At 32.7% G+C, this 17871-nt stretch overlaps 2 protein-coding genes across 6 annotated transcripts; one reads left to right on the top strand and one right to left on the bottom strand.

Annotated features, from left to right (window-relative positions):
* Nucleotides 1-1488: 1488 nt before the first annotated feature.
* On the bottom strand, nt 1489-3500 carry LOC124444516 (BTB/POZ domain-containing protein KCTD18-like). Of its 2 annotated transcripts, XM_046995140.1 has the most exons (3): nt 2958-3498; nt 2309-2337; nt 1489-1715 (listed from the first exon to the last, which is right to left on the bottom strand). In XM_046995140.1, the coding sequence occupies exons 1-3, from the start codon at nt 3491-3493 to the stop codon at nt 1705-1707; spliced, it is 576 nt and encodes a 191-aa protein (XP_046851096.1). In that variant the 5' UTR covers nt 3494-3498; the 3' UTR covers nt 1489-1704. The 2 variants fall into 2 exon arrangements, with proteins under 2 accessions (XP_046851096.1, XP_046851097.1); XM_046995141.1 differs by lacking the exons at nt 1489-1715; nt 2309-2337 and adding an exon at nt 2418-2823 and having other exon boundaries at nt 2958-3500.
* Nucleotides 3501-6300: 2800 nt separating this feature from the next.
* Nucleotides 6301-17063, top strand: LOC124444212 (nematocyst expressed protein 6-like). Of its 4 annotated transcripts, none has more exons than XM_046994798.1 (10): nt 6301-6434; nt 8719-8833; nt 10025-11184; nt 11321-11397; nt 11614-11784; nt 11917-12105; nt 12446-12563; nt 12951-13135; nt 13212-13430; nt 16238-17063. In XM_046994798.1, exons 4-10 carry the CDS (start codon nt 11340-11342, stop codon nt 16261-16263), a joined length of 966 nt encoding a protein of 321 aa, XP_046850754.1. In that variant the 5' UTR covers nt 6301-6434; nt 8719-8833; nt 10025-11184; nt 11321-11339; the 3' UTR covers nt 16264-17063. The 4 variants fall into 4 exon arrangements, with proteins under 4 accessions (XP_046850754.1, XP_046850753.1, XP_046850756.1 ...); XM_046994797.1 differs by lacking the exon at nt 6301-6434 and adding an exon at nt 8473-8588; XM_046994800.1 differs by lacking the exon at nt 6301-6434 and adding an exon at nt 8508-8531.
* The last annotated feature ends 808 nt before the right edge of the window (nt 17064-17871 follow it).

Raw genomic sequence — 17871 nt, 5'->3', positions numbered from 1 at the left:
AACGCCGCAGTATTGCTTACGTTTGAATACTCGTTGTACAAAAGAATGAGCACTACAGTTTTGTATGAGATCATCAGTTAATGTTGAACATAACAATCTTCTCCTTGGCCTTTTTCCAAATAAAAAATCCAAGCAGCAAGTGATGGAGACATTTCTACCATAATTACGCAATGTGATCCTTGCAATATACTTTTCAATTCAAAAATTGTCTTAAAAAGAGCAAAAAATACCGTGGTGAATGGTCAAATACTAACGAAATAGTTCTTAAAAGAACTGTTTAAGCCAGAACACTAAACCAACAATTCTAAGAAAGAACACAAAACAAATTCTAAAAACAGCTCTTAGCAGTCATTAGCAATCCTCTAATGACTAAACAATCATTAGTAGTCCTCTTGCAAGCAGAGAACCATCTAATTTACACTTTGTTGATTTTAGAGAGGTAGTTATTTTGCCTTTAATATTCAACAAAATTGCTAATTTTTATCATCTTAATTTTCTCTTCCATCAAACCTTTCTTTCAAGACTTGATGAGAATATTAACGACGCACTTTAAGCTGAAGGTGTTCTTATAAAATTCATTAGCCAAATTTCATGAAACTCTGTACGCTTAAACAACATTTGCCATATTTGAACTCTATGCGTATTTCAATTACTTTTTAGCTTTGTCATTTTAGTGAGCAAGCTATTTCAAAAGTGCTTAGTCGGTAACACGATTCTCGTCATAAAAAGGGTCACTATTTGCATCAATTTACTGTCAGATGAACCATTAGAAGTCCAACCACCTATTCCCACCAAAGGTTTTTGCACACCCAGCGCGCACTGGGGAATTAAGCGATGTTTTCCCTACTGTTCAGATTTCTTTGACACATTCTGTATAGGTAGAAGTTTTAGCTTGTTATAAAATTTATGCATTGTGTTTCCATAAGTAATTATTTGTAACCAAGTTGAAATGTCCCACGATCGTTACTATGGAAATTTGAAGTATATAAATGGATACATCAATAATTGGACTTCATTCCATTATCACTTAGTGTACGAAAAGTTATTCAGTGTCTAAGAAGAAACAAGTTCTACTGAATTATGAGTCGAACACCAAAAATAAATATCGAATGTCGTGGAATGGTGTGGGCATTTTTGCAAGAACGGTACTCTCAAAGCAAAATTGTTTACGAAGTAGGTTAGAAAGTGCTAAGAATGAGCTGTGGGATAATGTTCACAATGCTTGAAGGAAATTCTCACCTGATGAACTTAAAACCATCATAGACAGCTAGCATGGTTAGAGTAAGACCTACCAAACACCAACCATTAAAACTCGTATCTTTTTCGTTTAGTTAATCGTTTTTATAAATTGATTTTACACAATCTTAGCTATAATTTCCTCTAATGATAATTTTTGAGCATTTCTTTCTTACTGCCTGTGGAGCACGCTTCCTTGTATGGTTTTAGAGTTTTCGAATTTCGTGAATGAAGTGACTAGCATACCACATGTTCCTTTCTCAATTTTAAATGTTTTATTTTCGATATTGCTCTTTTCAGAATTCAAATGAGGATATAAGAAATTTTTAGGTGGCACGTTCACCCCAGCTACCAACCCCCCCCCTCCTCCCCCCACAACGACGCCCCCAGTGATTTTTTCCACGATAGTTTCATTCAGTCTGATAATGTGTGTTGAAATCGTCTTCAAACTCGTCTTCAATACTGTCTTTACCAAGCGTCTACAAGAAAGATGGTTAATTTAGGCTTTGCTCTGTGTGTGATATTTTAGTATGCAGAAAACTTAAATGGCAATTTGGATATGGTCTGATTCAAATGTAGTTGTATGTCTAGGCATATTGTGGATGTTTTCGTAGTACTGGCGTTCAATTAATCTTAAATCCATAATGAGCATAAGCGTCCAAGAAATCTGTTAAAAGTTTTTTTCGTGCAATCGATTTATGTAAATAGTAAATATATTCCTTAATTCATTTGCAATGTTTGTCACTTACGCGATCTCGCGTGACTTCCACGTATGTAGGTCTTATAGGTCTTATACTTTGACAAGGTAGACAACTCTCAACACAAAATTACCGAACGTCAACTCAAACATTTTCACAAAACTGTAAATATCTCATAAATAAATAGAAAAACACAAAAATATAAATATAAATATTTTTTTAAAACCTATGCTGGGGACACTCATCTAAATATTCGTCATATTTTTGCAATGCTCGAAAGCATCGCAGATTGACTGAATTTATGTGAAAACAATTGAAAAAATAATAATAACTATAATAATATTGATTATAGTGTATAGCATATAGTAGCATACCTTGATGTCTTACGCCTGGTTTTCTCAACCTAAATAATTGATTAAGATCCAAAAATCATTATGGGTAAGTGTAAATATATTTCCTTGGTTTGAGTGCACGATATAATAATTTATCATATTGATCACAAAAGTTTTATTATGAGTATGAATAATATGAAAATTGTATCAAATGTTGTTTAATCGAATTTAAAGATATAACATTAATTTTTATCCTAATATTTGTTACCAAGCACAAACAAGACTGAAAACAATTGAAAGTCTAGGGACGGTGCTAGAACGGTAATTGGATGGTTGTGTTTATTCATATATTCAGTTGTGTCCGACCAATTTCTTTATATATTTAAATGGTTTAAAAAAAACTCAGTAGGGCGTTACTGAACATATGAATATTACAACTCCCCCTTCAAATAACGTTCTGACGCATGTACTGAGCAAGTTCTGCCTTTTGCGTCTACTATTCTTCTTGTTCCAACAATTCTCATCTTTTTTTTTTCTTCAACTCTCTTTTGCATGCCCTTATTAGAAGAATACGTAAAATATTAAGATTGTTGTGCATTAATTACGAGTTACGTTGAAAAGCAACATCACTTTGAATAAGTTTTAAATCTATATTGAGCTGTTAATAATGGCTATAATCATTGTAGCATACCTTCTTTCTGATCGTTTCAGAAATTCGTTTTCTAATCCTAAATAATTAATTAAGATCCAGTAATCATTATTTTTCTCTTGAGGAGGACTGGGTATTATCGCTTGGCGTTCAGGTGATTGCATTTTCTTCGCACGAAGATAATTTAAAATAAACTTGAAACATTCAGGATCGTAATCCAAAAATACGTTTCCATCTTTATCTTTGGTCAAACGATCTTCCCATCTGCCGCTGAACATTGATGCAAGTAGAGAACCGTCAATTTGACACAATGTTGATCTCAGACACGTCATTGATTCGCCTCCGATATTCAAGGAAATAACATCGTCGCTTTTGTTGTCGATTTGCATCATCTTGGTTTTCTCGTCTGTCAAACGTTTTTCTCGAGACTCCAGATCTTGACGTTGAGATTCTATACGTTGAAATTCATTTTGTAAAGCTGAGTTGAAATCTGTGAATCGTTGTTCAAAGTTTGCCATTTTGACAAATCGCAGCTTCTGAATCACTGATTTGTATATTACACTGGATAACGCATCCATGTATAAAATATATTAAGATAATTGAAGCCGGAAGTTGGCTCATCTGATTATGACCTTCGTGGGGGGTAACGGTCACACTTTACTATACTTTTGTATTACAAAATCAAAGTTTTTGCGTTTTTATTCGTTCTACAAACTTTTGATTCGAGCAAAGTTTGTCTTTTTGGCTTTCTAATGGCAGAAAATTGAGATGGTACAAGGTCGACCTGCATTGTTTTGAAACAAACTGGAGATTATATGATGCTGCTGCTTCTTAAAAAATGTAGAAATATTACAGAATCCCACTACTGCTACCGAAATTTCATCTGCAATGACGTTTATGGAAGATTGCCACAAATTTACTTATTTAACAACCCTTTTTTATTCACATCGCTAATATCATAATTTTAAATTACGTCTTTATTATATCAGTGAAGAAACAAAACAAATTTATATAGAAAAATAATCAGAAAGACATTTTGATGAGCAATAGTAAGTTGAAAACGGTATCATCAAACTCTACGAGATGTACATCATTAAAATATGCGAATTAAAGTACCTCTTGTTATTAAGCGAAGCAAGGTTTTCAACCAGTTCCAATGTGAACAACTTCAATATCAATGAATGTGTTGAAGATATGAATACCTTTGTTCTTACTTTGTTGAAAATTTGTAATTTAAGTATTCATCTTTTAAAAATGCCTCTCACGGCTGAAATTGTCCTCGTCACCTTCAACTTTCAAATTTCAATACAACTTGCCATCTTATTTTTCAGTCGTTGCAAAGCCAAAAAAACAGAGCTTCAAGGTTAAAACTCTCTACCGGTTTTCCTCTACATGTCATAAATTTTTGCCTTAGTTAGAAGTTTGTAAAAGGAATAAAAACGCGAAAACTGTGATTTTGTAATACAAAAGTATAGTAAAGTGGGACCGATACCACCAATGAAGCCAGTAGCAAATGATCGATCTTCCGGCTTCAATTTTCGCAAGAGATGCGTTATCCAGTCTAATATACATATCAGTGCTCATAACGAAACGAAACAAAAACTTATGACGTTACTGTAACTCAATCCCATGAATGGCTGTGACTTATTAACCCACAAGAACCTTTTATCAAGGTTCCTGGCCAGTATTGAAGAAGTACAGCAGATCGCATACTCTCACCCCTTACTTATGGGCGGAATGCGTTCCATTGCGTTTTGTTATTCTCATCTTATGGTTTAAACATGTCTTATGGCTAGACATAATGTCTTACGGCTCATTCAGTTGCCGAAACGTTATTCAAAACGAATACCAATAGTCCTTCTCGGCATACTTCAGGGCTTAAACCATTCATTTTACAAGTCATCGATTTGTTGCCTTTTGAAAAATCTTTGAACCAGTGAAATAATTCAAAACGTTTTATGTTGCATGCAGTTACATGAAGTTCTGCCACTTAATACCTTTCCTCATCTAAATGTTCCTAGCTTTGATGATTTTTACTGCGTTTAAGACATTTTCACTGTATCTTAGAGTCTTTCACTTTTAAAGCTGGCATTTTTGGGTCGTCTTTGTTTATGGTTACCAACAGTGCGACCATATATTAATAATTTCCGTTGATCCGTGCGGAATGCTTCTCCCTGTTTTACATTTTGCAATTAATTAAAACAGATATTGCTGTCCAAGCTTACGAGATCGAATCTGGTAATAAAAATTACCAAGTCTGGTCACACTGGTTACCAAATACTTGCAACAGCGATAACCTCTTGGTTATCGAGTGAGGCCGAACTCTGGCTATATGGGAAAACTAGTATTTATTTTGAGATTTTCTATTATCTGTTACAGCTAATCTTTGCTTCAAGAGCACACACACCATTTCGATGTTTGAAGAAAATTTTATATAATCAATCCAATCATGAACGTACAGAAATTTTTGTTTGAAGATCACAATGATGTCGACTGTGCTTGAATTCTTTACTTTACTATGTTTTTATGTTGATCACGTGGTCTTGCAGTCAGTTTACCTCCTCCTTTTTCTGCTTTTCCTCTGAATTACGTTATTAGAAAAAACACCGCAGAAATTGTGAGATTAATGTTTACATTCAAATACTTGCTGCACAAAAGTATGAGCATTACAGTTTTGTATATCATCATCTGTTGATGTTGAACATGACAATCTTCTTCTTGACCTCTTTTGAAATAAAGAATCCAAACAACAAGAGATGTAGATTGTTGTACCATAATAAAGAATTGTGATCGATGCATTATACTTTTCACTTGGTTTTAAATATATATGATGCTGTTAATAAGAATAGTAATTGTATTCATTCATGCTTTGAGAAAATTAATTTTTTATTTCTAAGTAATCGATTAGGATCCAGTTATCTTTAATTCGACTCATGTGGAGGTGCTATCGCTTAGGGTGCAGTTTTACTCCTCTCGCACAATTCAAAATAAACTTGAAGCAATTTGGATCAAAAATCAAAAAATACGTTTCCATCTTTCAACAATCTTTTCACCTTTCGTAGAACAATGATGCCTGCAGAAAACCGTCAATAAAATTGGCACAATGTTGATCTCTAACACGTCGTTAATTTGCTTCCGTAAGTCGAACATTCAAGGAAGTGACCTCTTCTAACCTGTACCGCCTTCCTTTCATCTTTTGCCAAATTACTTTTTCTAAGCTTCAGATCTTGGCGTGAGTATTCAAAAACGTGCGTCGATTTATAATTTGTGACTTCATTTTGAACGTTTGCCATCACGATGAGTCACAGCATCGAAATAACGAAGCAAAAATCAAACTAATGTCGTCACTATTTTCTTTTTCATAATAAAACAAAAGCATGTGAGCCTCACGTGACATAGTGTACATCTACATTTATGCAATAACCCACGAATGGCTTTAGATTTTATATTGAACGTCCTGCTATGCTAAATTAAAGAGAGCTTTATGCAGTTCATCCTTGGTAGTTAAGTTGGTTAGAGGTGAGGAAAGTTTAAATGTTGTATCACTGTTGTTTCTGTGTTAAACGTCATTCCACAAAATGATAAATAGAGGTTTAATAAACACAACAACGCTTCGATTCTTTGGGTGCATGGGTCCGAAAGAAAAAGGCGCGCAGCACAGGATCTTTCATTACTAAGAACTCGAGATGCTTGTTTTTTACTTTATTTTGTTTTAGCGTTCTGTTTGTTTAAATTTGCACAATGTAAAGATATTGAATTAATTATGTCACCATGCATGTCACAAAAACTGCTTACTTATAAATTTCTTCATCTAAATGTAATGGTTTTAATGCGATGGCCTAGAATATTCATTCTGTGAATTTTGATATCATTCCACAATTTCAATGAGTTTTCATAAAGCGCAGGATTTTACACACTAAGCTGTTTAAGCTCGTTTAATGAGATGATCAATTCCTTGATTATTTTCATCTGATTGTTCAACTTGTTGGTTTTGATTTTTTATTATATTGAATTTGACGCTCTATAAGTGAAATGCCAAATTCCATGCAGGCTCATTTCTGCGTAAATGAATTGGATACAAAGTTAGCTGTGGTAAAGTCCTCAAATGAAATCATGCTGTTCCACATGCTGTCATTTTCATTGGTGGATAACCATGAGTGTTTATGGATACCTAGTGAAGTCCCTTCTTGATGTATTTCTTATTTAAAAAGTCGTGATCCAATAAAGATTTCTTTTGAATGTAAGAAATGTAAAAAGATTCTGGCTTAATGCTCTCTACTCAGTGATGTTTGTGATGCACGAAATGTCACGCAATGATTTGATAAAAAAAGTTCTTAAAGTACCGACGGTTAAAATTTCACACGAATTCGACATTCCAAGGCCTGAGAACGTGATCCCCCGTGATGACGTCCACCTCCGCATTTTAAGATGATTAGATAAGAACATAATCTTAACTTCTCTCCGTTGCTACGGCTGGAGAAGTAATAACAGCTGATTCATCCTTTAATCGACACTTGATTTCGCTCTTATCTGACGTGAAACGATGCAAATGTGATCACGCGTAACGCGCATGCCTATTGAAACGATAAGACGATGAGATGTCTACTTCGGCGTTTAAAACTTTCATCATTTATTTGTGAAAGAAAACTGATACGATTTGCCTTTAGGTGAAAAGATGTTTTCGCTCATCGGTTCTTTTGAGTAATTGAGTTTACTCTTCTTCCTTATTGAAGAAGGTTTAGGAGCTTGAGTGTTTTCTCTGCAAACCCCAGCCGGATAGTTGCTCTCCATGCATCCGGCTGGGGTTTGTTGACCGCTTCTAATTCTTGGGGGCCATATTTTCGCTATTTATTGCTGTAGTTGTATGCATAAACAGTGGCATGTGTGTAATTGAAGCTTGATGTTTTCGCATACGGTGTCGTGAATAGAGGAGATATCAGTGAGACGTTATCGGAGGTGAGTTGACTGAGCATGCTCAGTGTGGCCAATTAAGTGTAAATTTATCAATTCTGCCATACTGAGTTAATGACAGCTCAATGAGATCGGCGATGAAAGAGAAAGAAACGCGTAACAACTGTTCCAAAAATGATTTCACTCGCCGTACGTGTTGTTCATTTTTTTTATTCGATTCTTTAAAAAAAACATTGAAACTTTATCAAAAATTCAATATTCGACGAAATTTACATTTTTTGAAACTTCGTTGACCTTTTGCTATTCCGTTTTGTTCGACTCCACTTCAAGATTTCGTAATTTCAACTGTCTTGTGAGATTGGTAAAGTTTTTGAATCGGCTACAAGAACTCAAAATTCTAAGAATTTATTTCAAACAACGATAAACGTTTTTGCCGGCATGACTGTCGCGTTAATGAATATTCTATCATCCACCTAGGAAAATTTTACTGAAGCGTTTTTTACCACACCCCAAATTTTCCTTAAACGCAGTTCAACATTCAAATCAAATGTTTAACAGCGTCGGTAGCCTATTTTGTACATAAGCACAACAGGGGCAATATTTCATTGTTTTATCAGAGAAAGTATTCAGTTACACCGAAAAGCTGCACGTCGTTTGTGTTATAAATGGGCTCTCCTGTATCATATACTTACCGACGTTAGATTGGTATGTCTTATTTGCGCATTGTCTGTGTCCTTGTCTGGGTCTATGACAGATAGCTAAGTATGTTTTAATTAACCTGTGTATGATTACTCTTTCTTTGGATTTGTAGTTGGTTTGTATTGCTAATTCGATGTGGTATTAATTTTGCTAAGCTACTCTGTTTTGAACTTTGTTTTTTTTTTGTCATTAGATTCAAGAAGTAACACATTGGCTTTGGTATTAGTGACTCCGTTGAAATTAATTGTCGTCTGCGCCTCTTCTTGTGAAAGAATTGAACCCCGTGCCATCAAAGTGAAACGCTAGCGGTAAGTAACATGCTAATTTTTGCCTTGGGGTAGGAAAGCGTTTTGCTTAGTTATTAAAATGTATGACATAAGCGTTCTTGTGTCACGAGTTTATCTCCTAGGTGGAAGCAAGCAGACTCCTATGTATATTAGCCAATTTATCATTTTCTACGCTTGATTCTGTCAATCCGTACGAGGCTACGTGTTAAACTTTTGAATTCTTTCCCTCAAAGTTTTGTTGCCTTTTTATTTCGCCAGCAGAAATGATTCTTGATCATCGCCTACTCATTTGCTGCCTGTTTGCAAATGGTGTCATTTAAATGTTTAAACCGACGGGATTTGGCATGTGGCGTAAAATTCTTGCAACTTAACATTCCTGTGAATTTTTCTAGAATGTTTTCACAAGTACTTTGAAACTTAATGTTAAATCAGCTCTTATGCTCAGTGGAGTTGGTCTGCATTATATTTTACTGTCTTTAAACGAAACCAACTGCAGAATTCAACTTCTTGTCGCTTATTTTCCCGTATCTGATTAGATACCTAACCTTGCTCATACTACTAAATGAAGATGAGTGATTGCTTGAAATGTGTTTGAGTATTTTGTTTGATAAATATTCTGCCTGCACACTGTACTTCGTGTTTTACCTCGCACATTGTGAGGAAGCATTTGAACTTTTTACGTCGTCTTTAATGTTATCTTGGCACTCTTTATTTCCGTGAAAGCGAGTATCTTCTCGCTCCAAAATTCCTCGCTTCAAGATCATTTGAATTACATGCGTGCATTTGAACAGGTCATCAATCGTAGGAAAACGCTGAATATTACAACTGAAAGCTTGGCAGGGGGGAGTTGTGAGTTTTCTCTTACAGAAATCATACTGTGAACAAATTTAGTGATGTGAACGGAAAGGCTGTGAAACTTTGCTATCACAGCATGCCCATGGAATTGACAGCAAAATGTAAACATTACTATTTATTTTGAGACCAAAACTCGCATACCAGGGCATACCAGGTCCTCGCCCGTCGTATGCAAAGGATTTCCTGCTGCGTTCCATCTATAGATAATGTTTAAATTTATACAGGCTCCGTTTTTAGTCGACATTACTTGCGCACAAACACATTAAGTTAGTGGGTTAAAGATAGATTTCGTACATTTATGATTGCGTCTATGAAATTAACGAAGTACGGGTGAAAATGTCCGTGTTTCTTTTTAAGGTGAAAATCATGTCCAGCTTTGTCGTATTCCTCCTTTTCATATGTGTTGTGGTTTTCACCACGTCTGGGACAGTTTTGAGTGCAGTATCGTCTTCCGATAGCCGCTGTAAATTGGTGAAGGTATTGCAGACGATCGATGAAAGAAAAACAGATCCTTCTTGCAAGCCTAAAAAAGTGTTGACTTCAGTATGCAAAGGTCTTTGTCCTTCAAACAGTATACCTTACTCCGGTGGTGGATTCAACGAAGAATGTTTGTGTTGTTCTGAAAAAAGTTTCGTTGACGAAAAAGTAACGTTCGATGGCTGTCAACACTACATCGTACGAAAAGAGATTAAATCCTGTGGTTGTTCAAAATGCTTGCGAAAGAAGACTTACAGCGGATAATTCTGAAGATGCCTAGAAATGATGGTAGCGTCTTCTGGCTTGTTGTGTGTGAGATGGCTACGGCAGAATGACTAAAACTTTTTGCTATTTGTCGCTATGATGAATTTGTAGATATCAATAGCCGTAATATAAGACATGGTCTTTTTTATGTAGTCCTTGCATAGTTATGTTCCTAGATTTAGTTAGTCCTTCCCGAAGCATATATGTAGTTTTTGTTTAGCCATTATCTTGGTGTTGTCTACTTTATGACTGTACATTTTTAACGATAGAACCTCTACTAGCTTTCTGCGAATGAATTGTAGTCGGGACATAGGTTTGACTGAAAGCTCGATCGCGCATCATATTTAAATTAAGCTTTCATACGCCTTGTGCAGTCAAACGTGAAGAAACTACATTGTCCTTTTAATAAAACTCTTCAGATGTTTTCATGTAGGAAACGAGTCTAAAATGATCACAGAATTACCATAGTTTCAAATCGAATTTTTATTCGACATTTATCAAAATACTGCTGTGTAAAAATCGCATTATACCTGGTCGTAGTTTCGTTTCATGATCATTGTCCACACTGCCGTATTACAGGTGTTATATTCCACACCTGCCAAAGTAGCAATAAAAGCAACTTGTAGTTTGGCTACTGATATCGAAAGGTTATTATGCTCTTATGAAGATGAATAGCTCTTGTTTCACAACTCGAAGAAGAGATTTGCTGTACAAAAATTAATTTGTTTTTGGTTAAGTTGCAGTTGTACTTTGTTATTGCAGCTCGACAGTTTATAGTAAGTAAATGCATGAGAAAAGAAATTATCGGTTGTATTTCTTTGTGGAAGAATTTGTGTTATACGTTGCTGTTGTCATTACACTCTTACAAGTCTGTTTATCTCGTTGTATAAATTGATTTTTTTATTGTTTCAGTTCTAACTGAGAGGAAAGAATGGCAATGAAATCCATGTATCTGTTTGTATTTCAACTCTTTCTTTGCTCAACACAAGGTAGACATGTTGTTTATTTAATGGATGAGGAGTTTGCACTTTGATCTGAAAAAATGGCGTATTATTTTTAATCATAGAACATCAAGTTATCTTTTTAAGACAAATGAAGTCTTTTGATTCTATAGCCATTTTATATATGTGTGCTGTTTTATTGCAGTTATAAGATTTAAAGTTTCTACAACATAGCTAGTATGCTTTTGATTTATTCCATTAAAGGTTGGAGAGTTGTGAATAAGTTATTATTGCGCGATTATGAAAATAACCATCTTCCAACGCCATTAAACATAAGCAGTAAAGCAAGCGAGGAAAATGGTGCTGTCGACACTTTTGATCATTATTTACCAATGTTGGATGAAACTGCGAAACTTAGGGAAACCGTCGCTAAAGGTATATTTTGATGCATTCATTTGTGCTTTTGAGTTTCTAGAAATCAGTTTCAAGTAAAAAAATCAGTTGACATGAATGATTCAATCCACATGATTCAAACTATAACGATATTTGTCTCGTTTTCATGTATAGCTGAAGAAAATTTGAAAGCGCATTATTTCGAAGGCGATATTATACTCACTCCTCGTCAGCAGAAAGTTTTACACAATGCCTTCAAATATGCTCACAAACGAAGTGATGCTGAAAACAGAGCATTGATAAAAGACGTGTCGAGATTGTGGCCAGACGGAAAGGTTCCATACGCTTATGCATCCGACATAGGTAACCATAGATACTAGTATGTTATCGCAGCTGTTCTTAGTGACGTAGCTAGCCCCCACTTTCTAGAAGTTCTTTATCATTTCCTAAACATTACCATCATTCATTTTTTTAGAAATCTTTTCTTTTGCTTAGAAACTATGAAAGTTTGCATAGAAGCATAAGCGTGCTATCTATGCCACTGGTTATTCCTGCATGTTCCTTTTATCCCAATTGATCCTGCCTGATCCATACATCTTTGTTCCCATGATTTTTATTTCATTAGAAACATTACAGTTTATACCCTCGTGGTTGTTACTTTACTAGACCAACTCATTTTCATTTCATTTTAAATGTATTTCAGATAGCGAAGGTAAAAGTATTACGAAAGATGCAATGGAGCATTGGATGCAGCACACTTGCGTTAAATTTATTCCACAAACGAACGAAACGGACTTTGTTGAATTCCAATTTGCAGATGCGTAAGTTTTTTGACGTCATGAATTTATGTTTTATCTACTTAGAAACACGAAATGATTTCGTGGGAATTGTGACCTCATAAATATGTAATGGTCAATATACTTATTGGTTGTATGTAGACGTGTACATTTAGCATCTAGTCTTCGCATATCCAAGGCCCAATTTGCTATAGCAGAAATATGCATTAAAAACAGAACTTAGTTTAACACTGAAAGAAAATCAATTTACTGGAGTCAAATTGTATCTTAACAAGCAAGGATCTTTGTTTGTGATACCAAAACGTCCCCTTAAAGTTAAACTTTATACTATCTCCTCAGATGCGCATACGGCGTAGAATGTCAACTTTAGCGCATCATGTGAAAGGTACCAACTTTATACTGTCTCCTCAGGTGTGCATCACGTGTTGGACGTCTTGGAATGGGTAGACAAGAAATTTTGATTGGTTCTGTTGAGGCAAAATGTAAAGTTGGCAACCTTATTCATGAGATAGGCCACACACTTGGTTTTTTTCATGAGCACTCCAGACCGGATAGAGATCAGTTTGTCAAGGTAAACCTTGATCTTGTAATGCAAGGTGAGTACAAGTCTGTATCTTATTCTTATTTTAGCGACCAAATGTAGATTTAAGTTCAACTTTTATCGATTTTCAGGTTTCGAAATCAACTTCAAGAAGCTTCCTGGTGATTGGATTGACTCGCGTGACGTAGCTTACGATTACGATTCTATAATGCACTACCCACGCACCATATTTGGTAAGATGCCCTGGGACCAAACAGTTGTTCCTTTGGACGCACGTGCTCAGATTGGTCAGCGCATAAAGTTGAGTGATTCAGATATTTTGCAAGCCAAGAAGTTATATAATTGTCCTGGTAAGCATTATGCATGTGACATTTCAGGTACAGCGCCAAAGGGGGGTGGGGGCGATTCTGGTTTGGGGACTTGAACCTCCTCATTTTTTCTCCAAGATAAAGTTTTGCTAATATTTATAAATTTTAGTATGAAGTTTACTAAGTTATTATGAAGTTTACTAAGTTATTATGAAGTTTACTAAGTTATTATGAAGTTAACTAAGTTATTATGAAGTTTACTAAGTTATTGTGAAGATTACTAAGTTATTATGAAGTTTACTAAGTTATTATGAAGTTTACTAAGTTATTATGAAGTTTACTAAGTTATTACGAAGGTTAGAAGTTAACTGTTATTATGAAGTTTACTAAGTTAAGTTAACCGTTATTATGAAGTTTACTTATGAAGTTTACTGTTATTAAGTTAACTAATTATGAAGTTTACTGTTATTATGAAGTTTACTAAGTTATTGTGAAGATTACTAAGTTATTATGAAGTTTACTAAGTTATTATGAAGTTTACTAAGTTATTGTGAAGTTTACTAAGTTATTACGAATTTTTCTAAGTTATTATGAAGTTAACTAAGTTATTATGAAGTTTACTAAGTTATGAAGTTAACTAAGTTATTATGAAGTTTACTAAGTTATTATGAAGTTTACTAAGTTATTATGAAGTTTACTAAGTTATTACGAATTTTTCTAAGTTATGAAGTTAACTAAGTTATTATGAAGTTTACTAAGTTATGAAGTTAACTAAGTTATTATGAAGTTTACTAAGTTATTATGAAGTTTACTAAGTTATTATGAAGTTAACTAAGTTATTATGAAGTTTACTAAGTTATTATGAAGTTTATTAAGTTATTTTGAAGTTTACTAAATTATTTTGAAGTTTACTGTTATTATGAAGTTTACTGTTATTGAAGTTAACTGTTATTATGAAGTTTACTAAGTTATGAATTTATTATGAAGTTTACTATTATGAAGTTAACTAATTATGAAGTTTACTGTTATTGTGAAGATTTACTAAGTTATTATGAAGTTTATTGTTATTTTGAGTTTACTATTATTTTAGTTTACTGTTATTATGAAGTTTACTAAGTTATTATGAAGTTAACTAAGTTATTATGAAGTTTACTAAGTTATGAAGTTAACTAAGTTATGAAGTTTACTGTTATTATGAAGTTAACTGTTATGAAGTTTACTGTTATTGAAGATTACTGTTATTATGAAGTTTATTAAGTTATTTTGAAGTTTACTAAATTATTTTGAAGTTTACTAAGTTATTATGAAGTTTACTAAGTTATTATGAAGTTAACTGTTATTAGTTTACTGTTATTATGAAGTTTACTGGTTATTAAAAGTTTATTTAGTTATTAAGAAGTTAACTAAGTTATTATGAAGTTTACTAAGTTATTATGAAGTTAACTAAGTTATTATGAAGTTTACTAAGTTATTATGAAGTTTACTAAGTTATTATGAAGTTTACTAAGTTATGAAGTTTACTAACTTATTATGAAGTTTACTGTTATTATGAAGTTAACTTGTTATTATGAAGTTAACTGTTATTAAGTTTACTAAGTTTTATGAAGTTAACTATTATGAAGTTTACTGTTATTGTGAAGATTACTGTTATTATGAAGTTTATTGGTTATTTTGGTTTGTTATTATGTTAACTTGTTATTATGAAGTTTACTGTTTTATTGTTAACTGTTATTATGAAGTTTACTGTTATTATGAAGTTAACTGTTATTATGAAGTTTACTGTTATTGTGAAGATTACTGTTATTATGAAGTTTATTAAGTTATTTTTTACTGTTATTATGAAGTTTACTAAGTTATTAGTTTACTGTTATTATGAAGTTTACTGTTATGAAGTTAACTGTTATTATGAAGTTAACTGTTATTATGAAGTTTACAAAGTTAGTTAACTGTTATTTACTGCTATTATGGTTAATTAAGTTATTATGAAGTTTACTTATTATGAAGTTTACTATTATGAGTTTACTGTTATGAAGATTACTATTATTGTGAAGTTAACTAAGTTATTATGAAGTTTACTATATTAATATGAAGTTTACTAAGTTATTATGAAGTTTACTAAGTTATTATGAAGTTTACTAAGTTATTATGAATTTTTCTAAGTTATTATGAAGTTAACTAAGTTATTATGAAGTTTACTAAGTTATGAAGTTAACTAAGTTATTATGAAGTTTACTAAGTTTTATGAAGTTAACTAAGTTATTATGAAGTTTACTAAATTATTGTGAAGATTACTAAGTTATTATGAAGTTTATTAAGTTATTTTGAAGTTTACTAAATTATTTTGAAGTTTACTAAGTTATTATGAAGTTTACTAAGTTATTATGAAGTTTACTAAGTTATGAAGATTACTAAGTTATTGTGAAGTTAACTAAGTTATTATGAAGTTTACTATATTAATATGAAGTTTACTAAGTTATTATGAAGTTTACTAAGTTATTATGAAGTTCACTAAGTTATTATGAATTTTTCTAAGTTATTGTGAAGTTTACTAAGTTAATATGAAGTTTACTAAGTTATTTTGAAGTTTACTAAGTTATTATGAAGTTTACTGTTATTATGAAGTTTACTATTATTATGAAGTTTACTAAGTTATATGAAGTTTACTAAGTTATTATGAAGTTTACTAAATTCTTGTGAAGTTTACTAAGTTATTATGAAGTTTACTAAGTTATGAAGTTTACTAAGTTATGAAGTTAGAAAAGAAAGTGTGAAATCTTTCCAATAGTTCATACTGTGTCAGTAAGATTATTTTATAAGATTATAATGTTTCGAAATTTTTTTCATGGCAGGGTATGAACAAAATATCCAAACATGAACACAAGATTATTGTAAAGTGGTAGAAATGGTCTCCATAACCATATACATGGCCGTGTATCTGAGGTCTTTTGTATCGTACGTTGGTTATGTACTCATAATTACCCCAATCGAGAATCTCACCGCATTCCTTAATGTGAGTTGAACGTATGAGTTGAATGTACAAGTTATGCTGAACATACTTAACTTGTTATCGACTATTAAGCCTTCATAGTTAAACGTAAGTTGAGCTTTATTTAGACATTTCTGAAAATTTTAATTTTATATATAGTGTGAAATTCTTCATTGACTGAGAGAAAAGTCAACGCCTGTAACTACTTATACAAATATTTCTCATTTAACACTTGAACTAGTTTGACTAAGTCTTCATTTAACAATTTTAAAGTGAATAGAAAGTTAACGGTCTTATTGATATCGTAGCTAAATTTTATTCACGATTTTCAGATTTACAGTAAATTAATACAACATTTATTACAACTACTTAATAACGGCCGTAATATGCCTTAAAAAGAATTCTCATTTTTTACCAACCAAATTTGTCTAGCTAATGTCGAATAAACATTTGTCGTCAATAAGTTTTCAGCATTTTGGGATGTTTTGGTGTTCGACGAAAGGTAACACTTATTCAGATATCTTTTGCATTATTCATATATTCTGCAGTCTACCGTAGAATGTTGGGATTTCCTGCAAGCACTATTTCTTAAAGTTCTCTTCCATCTTGAATTACAAACTCGTGTGAGTTACAAGCCAAAAAACTATTTCTACATGAAGTTCTTTGTTAATAAAAAGATTAAAGATCAACTGTTTTGTCAGTGCCTTGTCGTTTTTCCTCAATGGCGATATTTCGAGGGTCGTTTTGTGGAGAGAAGAGATGTAATATATTTTCAAAATGGGACTCTGTGATATATTTTAAATGAGCCAATGAACAAATAGAAAATTTAAAGTTGAGCATAATAATTTAACATACATATAACAACCGTTCAAATTTTCACATTTTTTCACAAAAAGACTATAATTCACGCATTTTCACAAATTTTCACATTTTTTCACAAAAAGACTATAATTCACGCATTTTCACAAATTTTCACATTTTTTCACAAAAAGACTATAATTCACGCATTTTCACAAATTTTCACATTTTTTCACAAAAAGACTATAATTCATTCATTTTCACAAATTTTCACATTTTTCACCAAAGACTATATTCACGCATTATAAATTTTCACATTTTTCACACCAAGACTATAATCCACTGAATTCAAAGCATGAATTGTAGTGTTTTTGTGAAAAAATGTGAAAATTTGTGAAAATAGATGAATAGAAAGAGAAAAAGATGTAATCGATTACATAAAAGAGAAAAAGCTGTCATTGCATAAAATACGATATCATAAAAGACGTTATTTCATAGGTTTCTTTGTCCTTGCTATTAAACTCTTGTCTGTGTGCAACCAAAACCAACGGTGAAAAAAATATGGTTGGTGCGTTATGATGATAAAAAATAGTTCAGTTAGTTCAAAAAAAAAATCAAACGATCTCAACGCCATTGTATCTGAAAAAATGACCTAAGATATGCTTGTCACTGCCCTGATTTACCACATGGCATCGCGTG

The sequence above is a fragment of the Xenia sp. Carnegie-2017 genome, unplaced genomic scaffold (genome assembly GCF_021976095.1).
Source record: "Xenia sp. Carnegie-2017 unplaced genomic scaffold, XeniaSp_v1 HiC_scaffold_21, whole genome shotgun sequence".
Classification (NCBI taxonomy): domain Eukaryota; kingdom Metazoa; phylum Cnidaria; class Anthozoa; order Malacalcyonacea; family Xeniidae; genus Xenia; species Xenia sp. Carnegie-2017.
This window is presented reverse-complemented; position numbering and strand designations above follow the sequence as displayed.

What these genes read in the sequence shown, in the direction of transcription:
- LOC124444516 (XM_046995140.1), bottom strand. Translation starts at nt 3,493, where the DNA reads ATGGATGCGTTATCCAGTGTAATATACAAATCAGTGATTCAGAAGCTG. An exon ending in CTGAAACGATCAGAAAGAAG is followed by an intron (nt 2,338 to 2,957) that starts GTATGCTACAAT and finishes TCAATTATTTAG; the next exon opens with GTTGAGAAAACCAGGCGTAA.
- LOC124444212 (XM_046994798.1), top strand. Translation starts at nt 11,340, where the DNA reads ATGGCAATGAAATCCATGTATCTGTTTGTATTTCAACTCTTTCTTTGC. An exon ending in CTTTCTTTGCTCAACACAAG is followed by an intron (nt 11,398 to 11,613) that starts GTAGACATGTTG and finishes ATTCCATTAAAG; the next exon opens with GTTGGAGAGTTGTGAATAAG. An exon ending in CGCTTATGCATCCGACATAG is followed by an intron (nt 12,106 to 12,445) that starts GTAACCATAGAT and finishes AATGTATTTCAG; the next exon opens with ATAGCGAAGGTAAAAGTATT.